Source organism: Sylvia atricapilla, chromosome 4 (assembly GCF_009819655.1).
Source record: "Sylvia atricapilla isolate bSylAtr1 chromosome 4, bSylAtr1.pri, whole genome shotgun sequence".
Classification (NCBI taxonomy): domain Eukaryota; kingdom Metazoa; phylum Chordata; class Aves; order Passeriformes; family Sylviidae; genus Sylvia; species Sylvia atricapilla.
The window spans coordinates 9,497,176-9,523,094 of NC_089143.1; the positions used below are offsets into that span (position 1 = coordinate 9,497,176).

Genomic DNA, 25,919 nt, shown 5'->3' on the forward strand with positions numbered 1-25,919 from the left:
AGGCAAGCTGAGAACAAGGTTATATTCTTATAGGTGGGGTCTGTGTGCTCTGAAGCTCTTTGCAGCTTGGTTGGGTGCTTGTTTGTTATCTTCTGCAGCTTGTTTGTTATCTTCTAGGCTCCTGTCTATCAGCTGCAGGTGTGGTAGAGGAATGGTATAGCCACTCTCTAGTCTTTGCAGGGGACCTTGCAGAAGTTGGTGGGGCAGCAGTGATTCACCAGGTGGACAAGCTGGGGTTGGCCAGCACAGTTTGGGGCATTTCCTGCTCAGAAGATATGGCTGCCTCTTTGCACTCTGCTGAGTGGAAACACAAAGCTGGGCCCCTCTGGTTGTTCTGTGAGCACCTGCTGTGGTCCCAGTGTTGGACCCAGCCGTGGTGAGCTGGTCTCCCTGCTGCTCTCACAGGAGACAGCTGATGGGGGAACAAGTGGAGTGGGGAGGATGGGGTGAAAGATGGGAACATGACCTGAGGAGGGACCCACTGGAGAGGGAAGCAAAAGGAGAGTAAATTGTATGCAACTGTGGAGATAAATAAGGTCTTGGCACCAAGGGAGAGCTGGAAGCAAGCAGGCACTAGGTTAGGCAAGCAAGACTAGCACAGAGGTGACAACCGGAGATCAGATGGACTGTTTGACCATAGAAGTGAGCATTGGGGGTTTTGCTTGTGCTGGGATGTTATTTCACAGAAGTTGTGAAAACGTAACACAAAAATGGGGAGCTCTGAGTTATCTAATACTGAAGTACTGCTAAGAGGAAGTCAGTTCAGGCCTATCCTAGTTCAGGCCCCTGTGGAAGGAGATGTCTGCACAGTGTGGGACACAGACTTAAATCCTCCTCAAGTTCCTGCTCTGTTATGTTTGCACCTGGAGGTATTTCTTTTAATCTCCCCAAGTTAATGGCTCCTTTGGACCCCAGTCTCTCAGTGCGCTGGTTCCTCCTGTGCTGAATTCTCACATAAGTCAAGCGCTGGCTGCTTGAAGTTGAATTCAGCTTTAATTAACAAGATGGGATTGGCTGAAGTGAGTCCATTGAGTCACAATGGTGCTGTTCCAAGTTATGGTATTGGACATACAGAAATACCTGGATATACAAAAAGTTCTGGATATACAGAAACCTATAGCATGTGCCACCAAGACATGGAATAGATGATGCTGCAGGCAGCCTTGGGTTTCTTGCTTTTGCATCAGGAGGAGGTGGGTAGATTCAGAGCAGTGCTGAACCTCTCTGTGGGCCAGAAGAGGTGTTGTGTGATATGAGTTGGCACACTGCAGAGACCTTGCTCTGAACTCAGTCCTTGTCTGAGAGTGGATGTCTGGTCCCTGCCTTAAGGGACATGAAGCCTTTTTTAGCAATCCCATGAAAGCATGTATATTTGCTGTTAAGATTAAGATTTCTTTAATTCTGAGAGCCCCTGGGTGCTCAGGATTAGGTTGTAAATGTCCAATATCTGGATGCCACAGAGCTCAAGATAGTGACATTAAGTGGATTCCTTGTAGTGTCAGGATCTGGTTTTGTAAAGGCCAGCAGTGTGTGTCCTTCAGCTTGCAAAGAAAATTTGCCCATGATACACTGGTGATGAGAAATCATTGGGGAGAGAGGGAGAGGACAACTCCAAATATAAAGTATATATTTTTGCTTCCTGCTTATAGTGTCTCTGAGGCATTTTAATCCATTTCTATGTAGTGTTGTGTTACAGGGATTGCTTTTTAACTGCTATGAATTATGTTGATTATTTTATATGTACATATTTTGATACATTGGACTAATGTATTACATAGGCTACTTCAAGGCTTTTGCTTGAAAATCATTCTTAGAATGAAACTGTTTCTTAATGAAGCTATTTAATCCTAAACAATAACACAATTTAACTAAATGCATTTTTCCTGTTTTTTCATTGCTTTTGCATTGAGATGCTGCAGAGCTCAATTTTAATTTTAAACACTGCATCAATTATTAACTTGGACATCATTGCAAGGCACTGAGAGAGGAGTAGCACTGTCATAACCCACAAGTCAGAGCACATTTTTTGTTTGCATGTAACTGATGAATAGTCTGAATCAAAAGTTGTGGCTTTTACTTCTTGAGAGTGGATTTTGGGCACTTCTCTGAACCTGAGAAGCTTTTAGTATGGAACAAAGGACCTCATCCCTCCTCCTCTACTCAACATGAAAGCCAAAAAGCGCAACTCAGATTGGCCAAATAATTTTTATGTTAGAATACGTTCCCATTCAGACCTTAATTTAATTTTACTTGTACTCTGTAAGAAAGAGACAGTCAAGTTATCCTGGTCATTTTGGCTGACATGATTCTTGGCTTTGCTTAAATTATTGATTATAGCAAGGGGAGGGATTTCACAATGAGAACAGCTCTCTCACTAATAGAACAGTGCTCTCACTAATAGAAGCCTTTCACTAAATCAATTTCTACCATTCCTGCAATGCACCTTCTGGAAGTCGGGGCTTTGCAGCCTTAAGAAGAATTTTGTCTTTGAAGAGTGGATCTTTGCTTTACATTTTTTTAAACTTTCCATGTTTATAGAGGCGGCTGAAGAGAAAAAAAATCAACGTAAATCTATTTCCAGGGGCTGATCTGCAGGATGAGGGGCTGTTCTGGTTCAAAGTTGAACTGATTAAATCTTGATTTGATTGTCATCTAAAAGCTTGTGGGCTGAAAATACTGTTTTAAAAGCTTGTCTCCTAAGCAGAGTCAGTCAGAAAATACATCAATGTCTTGCAGACTGGAATGAATTCAGTGGAGGATGCAGTATATGCACACACTGCTGAAATCCATGTATAGCCATCTCTCTCATTTTTTCTTGGCTTATTAGAAAATGCAGTCATTTATACAGTCAACATGTGGTGTTTCCTCTGTTCCATTTACCGGCAGCTGGACGGGGATGGCTTCTCCTCCCTCCCATCCAAAGTACCATTCCTCGTTTGACCAATTAAGTGAGTGTCTGTTTAAACACAGCAGTGTATTTTCTCATTTTTGAGTTGGAGATGCTACACAAAAGGAGAATATGAAGCTGTTGGGACATGTATGTAGCAAACTTAAAGGATGCTGGTAGCAGATCAGTACATGTTGAACTGTACAGGAGCATCTAGTAACTGTAAGTAACACTTCTGTTTTACTTTTTCATGGGTTGACAGTGTCACTTAGGTCTGGATACTTAATGCAATTATTTTATCTGTTAATAAAAATTCTGCTCAGTGGAAGATGAGCTGGTATCTGACAGGTTAGGATGCAGCAGTATCTTCCTGAATGCTCATTATTTCAGTAGTGAATTGACAAGTGTTTTATACTTGTGGTCCATAGAGCTTGAAGATCTTTACATAGATTTAATGTATTTTAAAAACCAGACTTCTGATTTCTCCTCTACACATGACAAATTCTTCCCCTGTGTTTCTCTTGTAGTCAGAAGGAAGAAAAAAAAATCTCTAAACAGTGTAATAGTGGTACCCCTAGTCACTCCCTAAAGTTCAAAGTAAAAGGACTTTTGCAATACTGAGTGTGGGTTTGGGGGTTAGAAAGATGAGGCAGTTTCTAGCCAGTATTGAATTGGGACCTGTCAAAGAATGTTGGCTAATATCTTGGATATATTTTGTCCATCTTACCAGCTCTAAATACATCCATTTGTTGAGGTAGAAAAAGGATGTCTTATTGGAAAGCTGACTCACACAAAACCTTTACACAACTTTTTCTCTTCATTACAGGGGAACAGTAATTAAATAGCACAACTGTATTTGCTCCTTACAGAAACAAACTAATTATAAGAAACAGTTTGGTTTGGCTTTTGTAAAATTATTTGAAATTTAGTTAACTTTTTTCTTTTGTGGGTAGACTAGCATTGTTTATCACACTCCAGCTGTAACAGAATTTCAAGATAACATTTGATGTTAAACTCAGATTGTGTTCTTTTTCTTTTGTGCTTAACTAAAACAAAATAATGAGTCTCCCTTTTTTGCCCATGGAGGCTGCCAGCGGATCAACTAAGGAACTTTGTAGTTTCCTTGCTACATTAATTTCCTTTGGTTAACTGTGCTGAAACATAACTAATGCTTTTTTTAACAAAGATATCTGAAAAGTAGGAAGATGATGTCAGAACAACAGGTATTTCAGGGCTAAGCTTCCACTGGCATGGAAGAGGAAGTTTATTTCATTTTTCTTACAGGATTGTGTTTTTTCCCACTAAAATGGGTGTGTTAGGCTTTGTAGAATTATATTGCCTATGTGTATTCAGGGTAATTACAGGAAATAAGACTTTTATACATCAAAATTAATGTATGATCATTAACAGATTTATTTTCTATAGTTCTCTTGATTTCATGTCACAGGTGAATTCTCTCTTTCACAACTATACTCCAGGTTTCTGTACTTTAAATATACTGGGCTCCTATTACCTAAGCTTTTCTAATCTTACAATGACTTCACATGAAAATGCAGCATCTTATAAGAAGCTGCCTTAGGAATAGTGTGACAGTCAAAGTTTCCCAATTCTGTGTTCCTCCCAGTGGCTTCTGTCCACATCCACTTTAAGTTTCAAAAAGCTGGTCCAGAAAAGCATGGGGCACAGTCAACACTTCCTGGAAGAAATCACCTTTTTTTATGGTGGATAGCTGTCTCTGAGTTGAGGGAGACTGTTGTTAATCTGGCACAGCTTCAGCTGTTCCAAAATAAAACCAATTGAGTAATGGCTCTACCTAGTTGTGGTTTTTCAAGAATGATGCAGAAGGGTGGATTATCTCACTGCCAGAAGAAGTGAAGATGTTACCTATGTGTTCAACTGATGTTTGAGGTTCACTACTTCCAAATTTTGTTTGCATCAGTGCAATAACTGTTGGACAGTATAAAAAAATAATAATAATAAAAAAAAACACAAACAAAATATACTGATTTAAAAGTTGCACTCCCTGCAGACAACACTTGAAAAATACTGTAATAGTAACTACTGGTTGTATTTTAAATATTTAAGTGTACAACAGAAGCTTTATTGTGGGTGAAGGAATACATCTAGTATTGGCATAGTAGACCTCTTTTGTTTTCGTCTGCAAACCACCCCCATCTCCAGACAGGGCAAATAGACAGATCAAGCATTGGGAGTAGAAGAGAGGGGAGGGAGTTTTCACATGTTTCTCCTTTATTAGTAATGCATTTAATTTTACATCCTCGTTTTCATTGCACAGGAATACTTACAGATATGATGCATTTATAAAGGCTAAAGTAGAGATGAATAATTTATTCAGTATATGCCAGTAAAACAATTAAAAAGTTCTTCTTGGAACCAATACACCTTGTCCCAAATTGGAGTTTAAAACAACATGTATTCAAAAGCAAGAATAAAATTCAGGTCATTGTTTATCTTTCTAGGGTTAAGCTTTCCATTTTAATTTTGTTTTTTCAGCTTTTACCCTCTTTTGAGAGGGAAATGTGGGCGATTCTGTGGACTGTAATGAGAGTTTTTTTGAATATTTGTTGATTTGGTTTGTTGGGGTTTTTTTAAGTGGACAAGCTGCAATTTTCCCACTGATTCCAGGAATTAGGAAGTTAAGAAGTTCCAGATATCACAAGACGCAAAATCCTTAAAAATTCTGTCAAAAATGCTGAAAACAAGAGTGAGTTCACAAGAGTAGTATTTCATTTCTTCAGTGTTTTAAAAGTAAACTTTTTGAAAGGAATGAACCTCGCAGCTTGAATTCTGTAGCAATGAACAAATGAACTACCTCGTTTGGTAAAACACTAAAGGTCTTTTGATGGGATGTGGTTTTCTGACTTGCCAAGGATTAAGATGGTGGTCAGAGATTAAAAGAGAGAGAGAAAACTGTTTTCTCCTTCTGGTAACATTACTGCAAAATGGTCAGCGTAAAGGGCACCAGATCAGGTTATTTTGGCTTTTGGTTTATTGTTTTACAGATGCTGTGTCAGAATCGTGTGTTTTCCTGGCCACAGTTTTATCTGGTCTAATCCTATTTTCAGGCAGCAGGATTCACTGACAATTTGTTATCAGTGCATAAACTGAATTTCTGGGTAGCATCTTGCTTACAGTATGTTGCTGTCACCTTTCCTTTCTACTTCTGAAATTTTCTGGAATGCAAATAATATCAGGACAGCAAGACTGTAAACACTTATTGACATAAGAGCTTTTTTGAACTGTAGTAATTGTCGTGTGTAATAATGAAGGCAGAGCTAATTACCTCTCCACAGCAGTTGTCTCTGCACTAATCACTTCCTCAGTAGTTCAGCTATGTTCCCCTTCCCTTATTCATGCAGATATTTAAGACCAACTGTTCTATCTGTCCACAAAAAAATTTATATTTGTGAAATGGTGATAATTTGGTATAAAAGTCGTAAAAATCTTCCTTTTGGATACATTATATTATAAATTGGGGCAAGTGTGAAAATATAATAATATTCAGTCCCATAACTCCTACATTTCTATTGTCATATGAGATTATTCTGTATCTCAGGGTAGGAAAAGGTACAAAGTTGTGTACCTTTGTATTTATGAGAATAAATTTATTGTGTATTTTCCTTCTAGGAATATATATCTGTATTTTCATATAAATCACATAGAGGATTTATCTGATATATTGGTTTGAGAGTTCTCACATCAGATGGGGTTTTTTAATCTGATACAGTATAATTGCTGTGGTAACTTTTATTGAAGCCTTTCAATGATGTTGTTAGTTCTACTATTTCCAAGGTAAGCTAATAGAGTAAGTGGAAAGCAGAGTTTATACAAGGGTTGCAGTGGTTACAGTTCCATGTTGTACATAATCAAATGCCCCTATATAGCAGATCTCAGGCTCATGTAATTCTTTATGGGTCACTTCTCCAACAGGGAGAAGCTTATGGCTTCACTAAAAACACAGACAGGGCTAGCATAAAAGTGATCCTCCCCCTATTACACCTTTTTCATGTTCAGTAATTGATAGTTTCAGGACTTTCAGACTTGATATATCATTCATGTTATCTTCTTTAATTGCCCTTGATAGACTTTTCTAATGTGAATTTGTTTAATCATTTTTTTTTCATTTGTATTTCTAGCATCCACAACATCCTGTGACCGTGAGCACCATAATCCAATTATGTATTATATGAAAAAGTATTTCCTTTTGTTATAAAATTGCTCTCCAATAATTTCATTAGATGCCTCTTGCTTTTCTGTTTTAGGAAGCAGTAAATAACAGTGAATTATGATTTCCTTTCCATCCTTGCCTTCTTCCCACCATTCATGATTTTACAGATTTCTCTGACATCCTCCCCTCCCTGTTATTTATTCTCCAAGCTGGAGAGCCCTATTTTACTAAATGTCTCTTCCAGCAGAGAGATTTTCATCTGTCTGTCTTTTCTAATTCTGCTACATCCATTTTTATAGTGGGGCACATGAAGTGCATGCACTAGTCCTATGATAGTTCAATCCTACGTTAAAACTGTAGGTATAAAGATTTTATCTTGATCTTGGTTCCCAAAATGTAGCTTCTTCAACTGCCAGTGAGTACTAAAATGCTACCTTCAAAAATCTTTGTAACCTTGATCCTTCCAGAGTGACAGAAGGTAATTAATTGCCTGCCCTTGTATAAGGATTTGAAGTAGCTGAAGAATAACAGTAAAGGAACTTGTAAGAAATTGATAAAAAAAAAGAGGAGATGGGTATCTCTGTCCATTGAAGAAAACAGAAAGGTGAAGGTTGTGCATTAAAAACAGCTCTTGAAAATGTGTATCCTAATTCTGTAGGATCTATCTGCAGTCTTTTGTTTTTGCTCAGCAACAAAAGTGAATAGAAATCCAAAAAGGGCACTCTTCTCATCCTACATAACTGATTTTCTAGCTTTCTAAGACGACCTGCAGTCCTCTGATGTGTCCACAAATTGTAAGGTTTCCACCAAAAATTAACTACTGTTTTCTGTTGGGGGAAAGGACCATTCTGTTGCTTGTGCATCTCTTGTTTTACTGTTTGTAAATGTGATGACAAATATCTTTGAGGTTTCTTAACACCAGAAGGTCTTTTCCACAGTGCTTATAGAGCTCAGTGGCTTGCAGTTTATCATGCACTGGAGATTTTGTCTATTGTTTTCCTGTGCTTTGGCATATTTTCATTCTTACCAAGCAAGTGTTTGTGTTTAGGGGTATTCCATCTCAGGGTTCACAATAAAGAAAACTTATCAAGTTGTGCTCTGGGTATATGCATCTTTAAGGGAAATTTATCCTCATTTTCAAAGCATCCATTTTGGTAATAGGCTTTTAATTGAAGGCGGTACTAATTGCAAGTGAAATTGTCTTGTGGTTCGTGGAATATTTTAAAATTAATCCCTTCATTTTTCTTTTTCAAATACTGTCTGGCATAGGACTCTAGCTGTTGTATGTTGGGTTTGTTCCTGGCTATTGTTTGCTAACTTTGACTTCTCAGGGTGATTTAGGCGACAGTTATTTTTTCTGAATTTTCTTCTAATTCTTGCTAGTGCTTACATCAGAGATACCATTTGTATCTCCTTAAATGCAGATTTTTAAGTCTAGCTTCAATTACATATATGAATCCACTCTGTGAAAAATATAAAATTTTAGTGCTGGAGTGCCATGACGTAGATAGGAGAATGAAAATACTGGTATTTCTAATGCTTGATGGATGCTTTCAAAGATGATTAACATCTATGAGATTTCTTAATATCAGGAGGTATTGGGACAGCATGACTAAAGATTTAATAGAAAATTGATATACCTTTGGAGTGATGTGAAATACTTGAATAAACTGCAGGCCTGTGTGCTATCAGCATGCTTCCCTCTCCCACTGCCAGCTCCTCTGGAGCTTCCATCTGCTGTCAGAAGCCCCCACTCATAAAACCTTCCTGTTGTAGATGCTGTATGTTGCACTTCGTGTATGGCTCTGTGCATTGTGCAGGAAAAGGCTTTGTTCAACTGAAGCAAAATTACTTTTGAAAAGGTTAAAGTTGTTTGTTGTTGGCTTTTTTTTTTTTTTTTTTTAATAAAAAGTCTCAAAGTTTGAAGGGTGAGAGGTGAGGCTTGAGTTCACCATTTTACAAGCCCTCAGCATGGGCTGGAGCTGCCTGAGGTTCCCAAGCTCTCCCCTTAGTGTCTCTCACTGCAGGCAGGTCAAGGAGCCAAATCAATGTGCTGCTTCCTAGGCTTGTGCAAAACTTCGTGCATATGCATGACTAAGTGGATTTTCACTATAATAAATTCTCCCATCCCTTCATTATTGCAGCAACATGAAATTTGCAGATGAGGAAACGTGAGCAGTTTTTGTGTCAGTGTTATAGACCGAATCTTTCTGTTTTGTGTGAAAATCCCAGATTATATTTGTTCATTGCCCAAAATGAATGGTTTGTTCTATGGATGGTTTGATACTAGCATACCAATTTGCTTTGAGGAGGCAGGAGAATCAGACTCTCCATTTTAAAAGAGAAATACATAAATCCAGAGCTGCTACCAACATAATTTTCCCATTTTTTCTACTAAATGTTTCGCTGCTGTTGTTGTGACAGATAAATTTTGTGAAGGGAAGGAAAGCTGGACTCCATGCTTTCCTTTGGTGTGCTGTGCAGTGTGCCTGCTGCTGTGACAGTGCATGCACAGGCTTTGCTGGGTGAGTCGAGCAGTCCCTTGGGTGGTTGTGGTCATTTAATTCTTCCTCTTTAGACCAAACAACACCCTGCTCCTAAAACAAGATGAAGTACTTAAATAGGTTATGAACCCAGAACATGAGACCATATGGTTCGTCTCTGTGGGGAGTGGCGTGGGAAGAAGAAATACTATGCTAAAAATAAAAACAGAAAAGCAGATGCAGATGGCTGCTGGACTGGTTTAGCCCTGAGGGTTAACTTGCAATACCATTTTTAGTAATTTGCTAATGATGATAATGAAAATGCTCTTTAACAGCTCTTGATGAACTATTTACTGCTCAGAGTCCTTTGAGGTGAGGAGGTTGGTTGGGTCACAATCACACAAGGAGTGACCACAGCAGATTTAGACCAAATTGGAGGTACACAGTCTGCTGTGTTTTGGACTACTCTTTAGGTAAAAGCTTTTGCCGTCTAGTGGAAGGAATAGAGAACTAGTACTTCAAATAAGCTAGAAACCCACTTACACTGGTTGTATTCTGTACTGTGAGGGTGAGAGCACTGGAACAGGCTGCCCAGAGAGGTTGTGGAGCCTGCTTGTCTGGAGGTATTCAAAACTCACCTGGATGCAGTCCTGTGCAACCTTCTCTAGGTGTATCTGGGGGATTGGATGAGGTGATCTCCAGAAGTCCTTTCCAACCCCAACTATTCTGAAATTCTGTGATATGCAAAATGTATTTATAAGCAGTGGATCACTTGTGAGAACAGTAGCAAATTATTCTGACTGCTTTGAAAATTACATGGTCGAAATTTTCTGAGGTATTGGTGCGCTTTGTTCAGATACTATCTCATTTAAGCACCAAGTTGGTGGAAAAGGTGTATTTATATTCATTTATATGCTGCCCTCACTTGTTTGGGACTGCTTTTCACTCCACCCCAGATGGTACCTGCTTATTTTTCCTGGATCTTAGGTTGGCCAGTATGCTTTGAATTCTGTGGTGCCTTGTTTCCTCCTACCGGTGGGATGGGGAAGAGAAATGGAATAGCAAAAGTGAGAAGCCATGACTCATGATAAAGAAAGCTTAGTAAGTGAAGAAAGAAATAATCATTTATAAGAAGTGATGCAAACACTCGCACTAGCAGTGCCTAGCCTGTCTGCTTGAGGCTGATGACAGAGATGATCTCAGGCCTATGCAAGCACTGCTCAGCAATTACTAAACCACTGGTGTGTTTCTGGCACATTTGGTCACAAATGTAATGTGCAGTACATTACAGGCTGCTAAGAAAAAGAATTAGCCCAATTCCAACCAGACTCAGTATGTCATCTTAGTTGCCCAGCTCTCCTAATGTCCAGCAGTCTAATCAAGAGATTGAGATCTTGTCAAAGTAAAGTTTGTGGAAGAGCCATAGGATGTGTCTCCAGTATAGCACTTTTCAGGTAGCAATTCATCAGCTTTTGCTCCAGCTGACATGATATTTCCTACATGTCTATAATTTCATGTTGTCACCTTCCCCCAGATGGGACAGAGGCTGGCTTCTCCCTGGTCCATCTGTTGCCACAACAGCTCCCTTAAGGCAGCAATTCAGGTCACGTCCAAGTCTTCCTTCCTTACTTTACCAGACTCTGCTTGTTTTGTGGATAGATGTTCTTGGTTGATGAACAGGCTAATCCTCTTGTGTTTACCTAGTTTTTGCCCAATTTCCCGGGAAGAACATACAGACCTTTCCTCACAATCCTACTGCAGTTCTTTTTCCTGCTGCTGCTTTTGGTGTCAACTCCTGTAAATGTAAGCTGTGGTGCTGGCTCCTCACAGCTTCACCTCTGCACCTCAGACTGTATTGCCCCTGAGCAGACAACTTGGAGAGCCCAAACATTCTCCCATTTAATTTAATTTTAATTTAATTCTCCCAGGACAGCTAGTATCATCCATTGCCCTCATCCATGGCTGTCATCAACAGTTCTTCAGAGCCCTCTGCTGAATTCTCTTGCCCTTGTTGTCTTTGGTAATTGTGCTAGTACTGTGGTCCTTTTATTAGCAACCTGGCCTTTGAAAGGGAAAATAAGCCAAGGCAGCAAAACAAGTGGGTTTGGTTGTGGGTTTTGGATTTTTTTCATGAATGTTAACAAATCTGCTTTCCTCTCCTTTCCATTAGATTAGTCATCTCTGCTTGAATGCCTCTTATGCTTGCAGTAACTCAGTTATACAGCCAGACAAACACCACATCTCATGAAAAATGGTACAGGCGATTCATCCCAAACTTCCTTACGAATTTTATGAAGTCATCTTTGCTGATCATGGCTGATTTTACAGTTGTTCAAAACAGAAAATCGTTTTTGGCACAGATGGAGTCTGGTTTGGTGTATGCCTGTAAATCCCACGTTTCAGCATATTTTCCTGGAAAGTGTTAGAAAATCTTCCTCTCCCCGAGTGCATGTGACTGGTGGCTGGTTCAGCAATTCAGCAAGGAGGATGACAGGGTTGTCATGACAACCAGTTACATGCTGTGAGCAGAGATGGTGACAGATGACCAGCTTCTGGCTGGTTTGTCACTCCTTGTTGAGTAACGTTGCCCACATTAGATGTGTCTGGTTTATGATTATTTGACCTATTGACTTGGTTTTTTTCTGTATTTGTTTCGGAGATAGCCTTCATGCTTCTTGCAGTGGTGCTTAGGCAAGGCTGCCTGCTGGCCATCATTGGTGTGAATCATGCGAGTAGGTGAAGCTGTTGATTTTGAGGGAGTGCATAAAAAGTGAGAAGTTCTCTTTGGAGACTTCTTTTCAATAAAACAAAAACAAAACCAAATTTCAACTTGCACATTGAGCCCACTGCAGGAAATAGGTGGGATAAAAATATTCATGATCTATGTTCTTTCTATTGTGCTACTGAATGGAGAATGCTCCTTGAATTTTGCTTGCCCTCAGTCATTAATACAAAATCATCTTCTCCCTTCAGTGCCTGACTTGATTTTCAGTGTGCATATGGGATGGAGGGGAATATGCTTCCCTTAGGATGAAACCCTGGATCTGCTGAAGTCATTGGCATCTCTTCAAAAGGACTAAGTTTCTGTGGCCTTCTCTTCCCTTAGTTTTGCTTTTATTTAGATGCAGAAGACAGAAGTAAAACATTTTCATTTCAAGATTTTGGAACTTCAGAAAAGAAAACAATATTTTCCCTTACCTTTTCCTTCTATTAAACGTTCTTATCCTATTTTTCCAGTTCCTTTTTGTGCTTCCCCTCTGTTGCCCAGAAGGATAGCATCTGTAATACACATGTGATATGTTGGACAGTTCTTCATTAAGCTTCAGCCCAGCAATGAAGACAGACATCAGATATGAAGCTAGTGATTTCCCATTGGTGCCCAAAGGACAGCATGTTGAATACTGTTGCTGTCCCATTCTCTGCACTTTTTGACATATGAAGCTTTGATGCAAATCTCTTATTACAGACAAGGGGCTTTTCAGTTTGAATTCTTCATTTTTATTGTGCATCCACTTCTGAAATGTGAACAATGGGAGGGCCAGAGATTCACAAGTGATTTTACAGATTTATTATTGGCCAGATTATTTTTTTACATTTGGAAAACACTGAAAGTGTTCCTGTTTGTACCATCATGCTCCCAGCCTGGACAATGAACACTCCTTTTCAGTAATTTTTTTTTTTACTGTGGAAGTATACATTTGAGACAGTGATAGGCAATCACAGTCTGGATCAAATCCGGTGTTGGGATGGTGTCCCTTTTCTTCAGAGGATCTTAACAGAAGAAAAATTGTTACAAAACCATCATAAGAATTGAGATAACTAAGCTAGAAGTACAAAACAAAAAAGAGGCATCTCATCTTTATCTCTGTACAGTGTGGGTATTTTATTTCTTAACCTATTTAGATAGTGTAGATCAAGTGTTTGCAAGTATTGTTGAGCCTTGCAGACAAGCAGTCTCACATGAGCATTCTGCTCCCACGCAGCCTCTGGATAATGCAAATGCAGCTCTGTTGGAGTTAGTGGAAGCACTTGACTTTCAGTCAGTCTTTCTAGCTTAAAGAGGGGTTATATCACCTTTTTATGGTGGATAGCTGTCACTGAGTTGAGGGAGGCTGTTGTTAATCTGGCACAGCTTCAGCTGTTCCAAAATAAAACCAATTGAGTAATGACTCTACCTAGCTGTGGTTTTCCAGGAATGATGCCCAAGGGTGGATTTTCTCACTGCCAGAAGAAGTGAAGATGTTACCTATGTGTTCAACTGATGTTTGAGGTTCACTACTTCCAAATTTTGTTTACATCAGTGCAATAGCTGTTGGACAGTATAAAAAAATAAAAAAACCACAGGCAAAATATACTGATTTAAAAGTTGTACTCCCTGCAGACAACACTTGAAAAATACTGTAATAATAACTACTGGTTGTATTTTAAGTATTTAAGTGTACTAAATACTTAAATAACCCATTTTCAAGCTAGAAAGACTGACTGAAAGTCTAGTGCTTCCACTAACTCCAACCGAGCTGCATTATGCAGAGGCTGTGCGCTCACATCTGCTGCTACTGCTTCCAAGGAGGCAAAATCAAATCCTTGTGTTGAAATGAATCCCTGGAAAAGCAAAGCATGTGTCCTGCGAATGATGCAATGATACCGCTCAGATTTCCCTGAATATATTTTCTCTGCTGTCTCCCAATTTTCAAAAAATGTGGGTTTAGCATGTTGAAATTGTCCTGTGGCATAGGAGCTGTTACTGTACTGCACCTCCCAGAAGAGAACTTCCAGCACTCTGGTAGCTCTGTACAGCATTTTTACAGTCTCTGTTTTGAAGTCATGTATACTGTCAAACTCACGCCCTTTGGAGCTGCATTTCCTCTTGCTCAAGAGTGCTCTTTTTGTCCATAAACTAGTGCCCTAGCCATGCTGGTTGGTGGGATTTAGTTTCATCTGAAGAAGAGATGAATGTGCAAAATACAGGTCTGTTTTTCCAAGTACAACCCCCAGTTCAATACAAAATTTATTGTGTTAGAGAATTTATGTTGCCTTACTTAAGAGTATTTTCTTCAGGAAGGAAGTTTGCTTGGCCTTCAGTAAACCAGGTTCCCTCATGCACAAGGACCTAAGCAGAGAGGCACTGACTCTCTGTCCCCACACCTTGCTTATCATCATCACCAAGTTCTCGTGGAAGTGGAGATAACACCAACCTGCTGTGCAACAAAAATTACATTTTGAAATGTCATGCCATTGAATGGGGTCATTCAAATTCAGAGGAAAATAACTTTACTATCTGTAATTCCACATTCACGGTAAAGCCACGCATGTCGTGATAACCTGTAGTAGGTCTCTGATGCCTGAAGCACATTCATCTGTCTTGTTAGATTTTGTATCTTGATGCTTATTTTGTTGTCTCTCTCGTGCTGGTATCTCTTGTGAGGCCACATTACCTTTGACTTGCACACTGAGTGCTTTTATCTGTTAGAGCAGTCAGTGCACCAGGGAGGCTTTCCAGTTCATGCTGGTAGGGAGCCACAGCCTGTGAAAAGGTTATCCCAACAGTCTGCCATTCTGCAGCATGAGCTGGGACACACATATGTTTCTTTTTTTCCTTTTTTCTTCAAGCAGGTTTGCATAGCAAACATGAGGCCTGGTGTTTCAGGATGTTCATGCCCTCTGGTGCTGTCCTGTTCAGCCGCGCTTATCAGATGGTCTGAGGCCAGTCCCTTTGCGTGAGGAACATACACACACAGACACAGATCAGTCATTTGGCAGGGCAGTGCTGCTCTCTCAAAGTCCTGAGCTATGTTAATTGAAAAGGAATCTAATTCCTGTTTTATTTCTCAAAATACAAAAACATATTTTGGTGTGTTTATTTTTGCTAGTGGATACATTTTCAAAATAAATTAGTATTACTCAGCTAGGTGGTATTTTCTTATCTCAGATATTTTACACTATTTCCTTCCAACAGTTTGTTCACATACAAGATAATTTCTTCTCTTGTAACTAATTATTTCAGAAATGTTCTTTGTTTAAGTCTTAAGTTAAAAATCTTATTTCTGCTGTGAGTTTTGTCTGCTTTAACTTCAAAGTAATTCCTGTTTATATCTTTCTGCTACTGCATGTCATTGCAACAATAAATAATAGTATGTTGACTCCTCTGTGTCTTTGGTTGATTAGTTTGAAATTAGTAGTTAAATGCAACCATAGCTTAAGACTTTCCTGACTCTATGTTTGAGTAGCTGTGTATAGATCTGTATGTATGTATTGCAAGGAGAGAAGCTGTGCCTAAACTTCAAACTTAAACTGGACTTGCAGATGTTGCAAACATCTGCAATACTTCATTGTGATTTTTAGATATTTGATCACATTACTTCTTGCATGATGTGGCCCAAATTGTGGAAAGTGTTTTGCTTTTATTTGCCTTTTATGTGGTTCAGAAGAATGCAGTTGATTTATTCAGTTGGAAAACAAAAGTGGGCAAGATTGAAGATGAGTAGGCTCTAAAACATGTAAGACCTTGGAGTCAGGAAGTATGTACTTGAATGCCACAGAGGCCACAACAGGAGACATTTAAGAGCAAATGTTTAGAATACTTGTGAACTTCTGGAACTGATTATGGTAATGTTGCTGATTTCAGATTTGGGCCATAGGTGAGGCTTTTGAGGCTTTTTATTAAGTTTGAATGTAATGATATCATCTAGCATTTTGTCTGCAGAACTTGCTTAGATTAGTCCTCAAGTGGTAAATCAGTAATTTAAGAACTTTACAAGTGGCTATGGGGAAAAAATAGTCTGGTTTGTACCTTGGAGAGTAAGAGTTATTTCAAGTTATCATGACATTTTTGTGTCTGTTTGGGTACCAGAAATGAGAGAGACTCAGAAAAAAGCACTCATAAGAAAGTTCCTAGAAGAAGGCTTCTTCTAGAAGATAGACTAACAAAGAACTTTTAACTCCAAAAAGGGATTAAGAACAGCAGTATAACAAGACGTTATTCATCTGTGATGTTCCATTAAGCCTTGGATGTGTTTTTCTGGTGTTCGTTTGCACAGGAACTGTACAACAGCAATACCAGTGTGCAGATCCATGCAAGAACTTTGTGTCTTTGTGTGATTTTTTTTATTTTCTTGTTCTCAGCAGATATATGGAGTGATCAGTCATTTCAGACAGACCCAGACTTACCACCTGGTTGGAAAAAAATAAATGACATTGCTGGGATCTACTACTGGCACATACCAACGGGAACAACTCAATGGCAGCGTCCTGTGTCCATCCCCACAGATCTCCAGGGCTCACGAGAAGGATCACTTGGTTCCATTACTCCATCTCCTACTCCAGAAACCGAGGTAACCTGCTGTGTCTTCTTGTGGGCTACATACTGTAAGGAAAATTGAAATAACTTTTTGAACCTGCAGGTTTAGCTGTTAGCTAAACTTGCCTGATAATGTCCCAAAGTGTAGCTACTTGTTGATAACACGTTGTAAGTATTGATTCTCTATGGCATGTTATGATGGTGGTGCCTGATGAAACACCCTGAACTCTGGATTTATAGGATGAAATCAGACATGTCTCTGATAAATTAGTCAGGCAGTGCCTGCGGAGTGTGAAACTTTGGCAGTTCTGTAGCATAGGCTGAAGCACTGCTGCATTATATGGATACAGGATACATAGAATTTTTGCAAACTTTTGGCTGGACTCTTTCTTTGCATCTTCTTTTTGGCTCATTTGGTAGGAGTGTCACAAAAGACATATGAGTCTTCATTTGAGACACTAGTTCCTTTACAGGGTACTTTCTACTGAATAAACATGTAGTGTTCTCAGGTGTAAGTCCCTGTACATCCTACCTGTACCAAATATCTATCAGTGTTGCAGTCAGGCTTCAACTAGAAACAGAAAGAGATAAACTCTGTCCTCCACATGTGCTGGAAGAGCAGTATGTGGTACTGCCTTTTAAAATAATGCTGTCAGGCACAATCCAAGGGTTTGTTTTGTGTCATGTAAATAGAGTAAAATCAATTCTCATAAAAAAAAGTACGCTTCAAAAAATACAATGACTTTGTTTTTGTGTGCTGGGAAGACTTCTATGGCATTAAATACTAATATAAGATAAGGTTGGTTTTAAATTATTTTTGTACTGAATTTTAAGAAAAACATCCAGAGCTCTGTCAAGGGAAGTCTTTGTACTGGCTCTGAGTTTTGGATCAGGCAGTTCCTAGGGGCTTGGTTTTTTGGTTTTTAATTTAGAGAGAACATTTTTTCTTGATTTTGTTCATATATGCAACAAACTAACTTACATGAAAGTCCAGAGGAGTTAAAGTCATGCAAGTATGTATTACCATCTTGACCCTGAAACTTTTATCCTGTGTAGGCTTAAATATGTACAGTCTTGTTTGTTATTTTAGAAAGGTTGTTCCCAGGGGTTCATAAATGCTACTTATAAGGTCCACAACATTTCAGTTATGGTATACATCAGTCGAGCTCTCATACTGTACACCAGGCATGCTGGAAATAATTTCTGATGGAATTCATGGAGAAAGAACTGTAACTGTTACCATTCTGGTAGAAGACAAGAAAAAAATCAGGAATGCTGAATGTAAAGTGCCGCACAAGCTTCTAGTATAAATTTCTGTAATGTGAAGGACATAACTTTACCATAATTATTTTTCTTACTCTAGAATATAGAGAATGGGACATTAATTAGTAAATTATAGATGTTTTTACAAAAACTCAGAAATCAATATGATTGGTAAACTGCAGAGGAAAAATGGCATATTTTCATTTGAAATATTTTTCTACTTCTGTTTAAAGTGTCTTTACAGTTAAAATTTCAGACCTGCTGGTAATGTATTACATGTATTTTTAACCTTTCTGATTCTCTCTGCTTAAAATGAAATATAGTTTGTAATTATGAATAATAGTCATTCATTCTCAGCAGCATCACAAGAGTACAAAATGTATTAATTATAGTAATATAGATTTTAATACAGTATGGATGTATTAAGTAAGACATACATGTATGTGAGTACATCGTGAGCTCACCTGAGTTTTGAAATGGCAGTTCTAATTCAGCAAGGAATTTGTTCCAGCAAGGATTTATGCATAGACAATTCTCTGGCAGCACCAGGATCATACACTGTGGTGTAAAGGGTGATACAGAAAATAAGCACATCCCCAAAATTTGTATTAGTATGATGTCATGTAATTATTTTACTTGTAGATATAGGCAAAAAGCATTTGCTTTTTGTCAGTTTCTGCATTCATTGATAAGCATCCTGGTGTTGTTGAAGCAGTACTGGCCTTTTGACTGAGTTCCAATACAATACCACCAGACTTACAGTATTGGAGTTCAAAACAAGAGCATGAATTGGGCTCAGGATTTTGTCCACTTCCAAATACTGAAACAGCTTCAGAGGCTCCAGGCGTAGCTGGAATTATAGTGAGAACTGTTAGGAAAAGTCTTGTGTTTCTTGAAACCGCAGATGCCAAGCTTTGTTTAAAGGAAGTGAAGGAAGAATCCTTACAGAACCCCAGTGCAGAGCAGTCAGAGAGAAATAAGTCTTTAAGAGATAGGGGCGATGAAATAATTTGACAGTGTCAGCTATCATGAATTTTTGGGTTTTAGTCTCTCTGCAGTTGGTACATGCCAGCACTGGATCATCTCCAAGTCACTGGCAGGCAGTATTTGTTTCTGTTCCTGTTAACTGCACTGCTGCACACCCAAGTGCTTCTCCTTGGGAAAGGGTAATACAGATGTCAGTGATAAGGTCAATCTGACACTTCACAGAAGATTGGGAATTCAGTCTAGACTAGGGGCTCCCAAATACCTTTATCCCAGCACTACCACTGGCAGCATCTCTTGTGGAGAATTTCCTCCTCCAAGCTGGGCCCATGTGAGCTGTGTACTCTGTTGGTTCCCTCATTGCTAATGGAAGCCTGTGCTTCAAGATAATGTGTTTTGAGAGGGCTGGTTTAGCTCGTTCCCCCATGCTGGACTTGTGTTGTTCATTCTGAAAAGGTTGGGAGAGACAGAGGTTTTAGGCAGGTGAAACAGTATAATCCAGGATTGAAGACTGGCATGGGTAGCATTTCATATCTGAACCAATTGGCTTCCATAACTCCATAAAAAACCTGTATCTAAGCCACATTTGTCTGTAAAGCATCGTGTGCCAGTCTTGAAATGAAATTATTTGGGCTCTTTCAGGTTATGAATTTGTCAAACAAACATTTAGAAACACCATTTCCCCCTCCCACCCGCCCCAGAATAACACCTTTTTACCCTTTGTCTTGTTTCCTCCTTTTTTTTTTTTCTTCATTTTATTTTATTGTGTCCCTGTCTCTTAAATAATGAAATATACAGAAGCTTTGCTTCATTTGGTAGAATGTGGCTCACAGCTGAGGGCAGTCAACAAAGAACAGATCAAGTCAGCCATTTTTATGTTGTAGCTTACTCTGGATATTTATCATAAAGAAAAACAGTTATTACTGTTGAACAGAAAAAAAAAAAGGGTAGGGAGGAATGATGCTGTCATGCATAGAAATGGCAAAATGTTTTAAAAAGGAAAATAATGTGAAAATGTCTTACTTTTACATGAAGTGCAAGGCAATTTTTTTCACAAGAGAATAGTAAACTTCAATCCAAAGCAATTACGGGCTAAGCATTATGCAAAAATCCTGCTGATTTGACAAAAATGCTAATAAATGCTAAATATGAATAACCTGTAGCATTCTTTCCCTTCCTCCCCCTCAAAAGCATGAAAATGTGTTTTGGTTTTGCATAGCTGTTTAAATTTGACTTAGTTTTAGATCCCTCTTTTCTCTTGTGTGTTGACAAATTACTTCCTTTTTGAAACCTTGTCTTTTGTAACATTCTTTTTCAAATTTTAGAAACTTTGCTGCCTCTTTCCCATTTCCTGTGCAGAGAAAAGGCTGTCGTGCTTAACTTTCAGTAAGAGCTCCTTTGAGATCATAGCAGAATTTGGTGATGGTGGATGTGTTCTTCTCATAGCCTAACTCATCCCAGGTCTTGAACAGCTGTAGAAGTTCTTCTGTAGGCAACATAACCACTAAGAGCTAGTAATTAAAGAGAAGAGACTTGGGAGGAAAAGATAACACCTCAATTAGTTCAAAGGCACATTAGGAAAAGCTTACTCCTGGGAGTTGCTTCCCACAAAATAATTCCTCCAGTGGGGATATACTGAGAATGCTTCTGGGGTGAGAAGTCCATCCTGCAGATTTAATGCAATTGGGCCATATCAATGGGTACCACTTCACCTTGGGGCTGAGCTGCACAGACCAGCAGAGCTCATCTTAGAAAGGGAATTAATTTCTGCATCTCTTTATTTGGTGAAGCTATAAAGAGGTGGCTCTGGGTCTCCCAGCAATCAAATCTCCTGGCTTGCACTGAGGACTGTGGGAATTCTCTCTTGGTGAGACAGAGGAGAGAGGCACTAGAAAAGCCTGAACCTCAGGTTGCTTAGTGCTAAACACACTGCTACTTGCTTGACTGAACCACTGAACACCTCTGAAAATTTTTGAGAAACTTGAATGGACGATGAGAGGGTGGGCGCTTTGTTTGGTTTGGGGTTGTTTTTCAAAAAAGCTGCTAGACTTTTCAAAACTACTTTTTCCACAAGAAATCTCTGCACTCCTTACTAATCCTCCTTCCCTTCCTTGCCCTTTTCTTGTGCTTTCTCTCTAGAAAGATTTGATTTTTACCTTGTATGTATCTTACCTTTGTATATATTTTTTGTGTTTCAGTATTTCTAGTTCCAGTACCATCAGGGTCTTTTAACAAAAGTGCCAATCAAATGGAAATCCTAATGTTTCCCCTTAATTGCTGTTGATGAAAGGCTGTAGCAGCTGTGGCCAACATTCATATTCAGATTCATTTTGCTTGCTTTTAAGATCATAGTTAAGGAGTAATTTCATTGTCTGTTCCTAATTTATATTAACTTGCCTTGTTTTAATCATTTGTTTTGGTAAGTAACTGTTAGAGGCATGTCTTCTCTCCCCTTTCCTCCAAATGCCATGGTATAGTGGAGTAAGTAGTTGAAGTTTGAGGTGATCTGTTCCCTAACCCATCCTGTAAATATCAATGCTAACAACAGTGTCTTGTGTTTTTTTTTTCTTTTTCTTTTCTTTCTTTCTTTTTTTTTTCTCTTCTTTTTTTTTTTTTTTTTTTTTTTATCAATGTGCTTCTTCCTGTGTGAATAATTATGTGTCTAGAAACAGCCATGGAGTGATTTTGCTGTACTGAATGGGGGAAAGATTAATAGTGACATTTGGAAGGCAAGTATATTGTCAGATTTTAGAACCTTTACTACTATTACCCTTGTTTTTTTGCATGGCAGTGGCTGTTTTCCCTCTTTATTTTTCCATGAATGTCATTCATAACCTAGGCCAAAGTGAGTGGGGGTACTGCTAGGGAAGTCTAGCTCACAAACATGCTGCCTCTTCTGATCTTTCCACTTGGAATGGATTCAAGCTAAACTAGCAGGGCAACTGCCATGATATAACAAATAAGATGCCTGCACTGAATGAAATGCAGCTTGAGAAATATATAAATATATATATGCATGCCTCTTTTCAACTTCAGCCAGAAATACTATCGCTTCTTTGCAGGGAGGATTTAATTTCCCTTTGAGATAAGAAATAACACGATGGTGTAGTTAATACTACTGTAATAGTGTTAAAACTATACTAATAGCACTGCCTCTATCTCTAGGACCTGCATGCAGCCACTGTGAACCCAGACCCAAGTCTGAAAGAGTTTGAAGGAGCAACATTACGCTATGCCTCTTTGAAGCTCAGGTACAGTGACTTCAGAAGTCTCAGTGAAATGACCAACTCCCTTCTGTGTTGTGCTGTGCTGTAATTTTCATATGATTTTAAGACTGATTTTGTCTTTTATTTTCTTTTCCTATGTCACAGAAATGGTCCACAATCTGATGATGACGATTCTTGCAGCATCAACAGTGATCCAGAAGCCAAGGTCTGTATGAAGATCCACAATGACAGAGCAATTAAAAATCTAGCACTTTGTAAGCATAAACTTGCAAGGTGCAGAATGTCTCCTAAAGTTTTGAAATTCAGTGTACCCCTCGTCTTGGCACAATGTGGATTGACCATGCAAGACTAATTCCATCAAAGGAATTTGCAGATCTAAAGCTTCATTCAGTTGGGTCAGGAAAGTGTGACTTATTTTAAAATCACATAAGCTGGGAAATTGGATTTTAGAGCTCAAGATTCTACTGTCCAACTGTAATAATTGTCCTCTTGCACAACTAAGTGAGTGTCTGTGCGAGAGAGGGCTCTGTTTTTTTATTCTCTTTGGGTAGCTTCCAGGCCATTCAGTGATAGAATTTGCTCTTTATTTTCAAGTTTGTCGCTTTTTAAAGTACTCTTTTATATGTCTGCTTCAACTTAAACCTACTAACAAGGAGGTTACCTTTTTAGAACAAGAAACTTCATATTTTGGAAGAGAGATTGCAACCTACTTTGAGGGTGCAGTTCAAAAAGAAAAATTAGACTATGAGATTAAGCCCCATAATTAAATCAAGGTTTTTACTATTGTAATCTAAGGGTTTTGAGGAGGAAGGAGCAGCAGAAAGTTTTGAATGCTTGCCTATCTATCTCCAGATTTGTCTTGCTGATAATTTTGCCTTGTTATTGTTTAGTGTATATGATTCTCTGTAATTGAAAATCCAAGTAATTTAAATAAGTATTTTGCCTGTGCCATACAGCTGCAGAAACTGACAGGATCAGAAGCTACTTATTTGCAGGAACAAATATGTATGCAACAGAGCTGATAATTTTAATAGCATTAATGATATATTTTAAGAGAGAAAACACACCGATCAGGGAACTAAATTTTCTTTGTCATCTTGATTATTTTGCTTGTGATATTTAAATCAGATGTAAATAGTTGTACTTTGCTTGGCCCGCTGGTAGTTTAAAAGCAAGACTTTCAGCTGTGCTCATTACAATGACAAGCACTAAATTCTGAGCACAGTAAAAGGATTTGAAGGTGTGAAGAGCATTAAGTTCCAGTCCTGAGGATGATAGAGTTGTTCCTTTCATGATGAGCCTTATGGTATTTGATTTCCAGCAGCAGAGGCTGAGGGCAGAGCTGCCCAGTGCATCTGCCTCTGCCCCAAGGACAGGGCACGTATGTCACAGGAATGGGAAGTGGTCCAAAACCAGCAGGGAAAATCTTCACCTGTGGAAAATGCTCTGGGATCTTTATTTCTCACATGGATGGGAAGGGTATGTGGTAGGTATAGATTCCTTGCTAGTCCATTTTACCCCAAATATTGAGAACTTGAAAGAATTCTGATAGCATTTGAAATTGATGACTTGGAAAAATCAGATATTTTTACCCCTTTAGGCTCTCCCCTGCCATATTATGTGCCTTAACTATCTTTGATTGAAGCTTGCTTTTGTGTGGCAGCAAGCACAGATGAATACTTTTACTTCATTTCATCACAAGAGAAGGAGGGTTTTTTTTAACTCAATAAACTATCTATCAATATCTATCAATAAACTATAAAGAATTTGTTAAAATGACCTTTGCTAGAGGTACATTAGAGATCTTGAAGCTATTCATGACAGCGGGCAGTACATTTGTGGAAAAAACAGCTTCCGTATGGGATGTGTGGTGCTGTATTTCACAAAGGGAATCGTGCCACCTTGTGGAAAACTGCAGTAGTTGTCTTGCCCCGGTTAACTTCTGCAAAGATAGAAGCACCACAAAAATGCCTGTTTTGGGAAAAGCATGGAATATAATTCATGTAATTGTTGTAAGAAAAGCGACTTATGCAGCAACACATTCAAGCATTCATAACTGTCAGTAAAGAACAAACGTTTCTCTTTGTATCATGTGCTTGAGATGCAGTTCATAGTTTCATATCCGTGGTGTCTCAGTCAGATTATCTGCAGAAGGTCATAAAGGAGAAGTGGGAAGAGGAGAATTATTACATCCAGCTTCTTGATTCCAGTAATTTCTTTCGGTAGAAATTTCTTGAAGGGATGGCTCATCGTGCTTGATGAGGATCCTAATTCTGTATGTGAAACATGCACACCCAGAAATGAGTTTTGAATTGGTGCTTCCCAGGAGACAGATTGTAACCTTCCTGGTTAATTTATAGAGCAATGTGTGCCTTCCTAATTGAGTTTCAAGGAAGGCAAAAGATGCTTTCACCAATCCCAGACTATAAATTTTTTTCTGGGTTGTCTTTTTCTTCATTGTTATAAAATACAATGTCTCTAAAAACGTGCTAAAGGTGCTAATTTTTTTCTTATGTCCATATATAGAAATGGATCCTCCTGGAAATCCTGTCACTGTACCTAGGAATGGATGTACAATGGAAAGCCCATGTGACTGATTTTCTCTAAAATCTTTTCCAGATTGGCCTGTTTGGCCTGACATTTGGACATTCCTTTATTCTCTCCTTTTGTCTTCAAGCACAGATTTTCAAATTCCCTATCCATATTAGTCTGCTCAGCAAAGCTTCACTTTTTGAGCATCACCATTTTAGAGCAGTTTTAACTATGTACTGTTGTCTAAGAATGGGAAGAATGTATTTAAACCTGTGGAAATCCTAGGCACTTACTCCAAGAGATTCTTTCCTACTTTAGAAATTAGTAAATGCTCTGGATCTCAAAGGAAAAGAATGAGACTGTATCTAAGAGAGAGAGCATCAGGAGATATTGATAACAGGTATTTAAATTTAGTGATTTACTTGTAGGTGAATGGAAATACACTTAGAGACATGGAAAGTGAGTTGGCAATGAATTTCTATGGCTTACCTGAGCTTTAGGGTTTAAGCAGATGGCCTTTGATAAGCTGACCTTGTGACTGTTGTGAAAGTGGCCTGTAAATCAAAATAATCATCTAAGCACTGTCAAAATAATTTTACAAAATACTGTGTGTTCCCCAGAGATTTAATATCCATATCTTGGCTGCTTTTTCTTATTATGGAAGCATGTGTATGTGTTTTGGAGGCATTGTATATTTGCTTCTTTCTGGTCTTTTCCAAAAGCAAATACAGGATTGCCTAGACACAGGATCATGTGTAAATAATCACCATGTATCCTTGGGGATGGACATGAATTTAATCTGAGAGGAGCTTTTGCCATTTCCAGCAATCCCAAGAAATGATTCTTTTCATACAGTCAGAGTAGTTTCTAGAATTCTTGGTGCAAGCAGGGAGTATTCAGCAGTTTCCAGCAGTACACCTCAGGCTGCATTACAGTCTTCTCATGAGCTCACAAAATGCTGCAGAAAGCCTCGATTCAATGAATTTCAATTAATTAAATTTGAGGAGTTTATTCCATCTGAAGTCTCTTTAGGAAAGTAGATTAAATATAAAGGAGA

At 38.7% G+C, this 25,919-nt stretch overlaps 1 protein-coding gene across 8 annotated transcripts in view; it reads left to right on the forward strand.

The window, feature by feature from the left end:
- APBB2 (amyloid beta precursor protein binding family B member 2) overlaps nucleotides 1–25,919 on the forward strand; it is a 110,601-nt gene that overhangs the window by 30,267 nt on the left and 54,415 nt on the right. For 3 of the 8 annotated variants that reach the window (XM_066317079.1, XM_066317082.1, XM_066317080.1), the window contains 4 exons: nucleotides 16,682–16,890; nucleotides 21,770–21,832; nucleotides 22,269–22,354; nucleotides 22,475–22,535. In XM_066317079.1, coding sequence (XP_066173176.1) covers nucleotides 16,682–16,890; nucleotides 21,770–21,832; nucleotides 22,269–22,354; nucleotides 22,475–22,535 — 419 coding nt within the window. The remainder of the gene's footprint in view (nucleotides 1–16,681; nucleotides 16,891–21,769; nucleotides 21,833–22,268; nucleotides 22,355–22,474; nucleotides 22,536–25,919) is intronic. The other 5 variants (XM_066317081.1, XM_066317083.1, XM_066317084.1 and 2 more) reach the window with 3 other exon arrangements.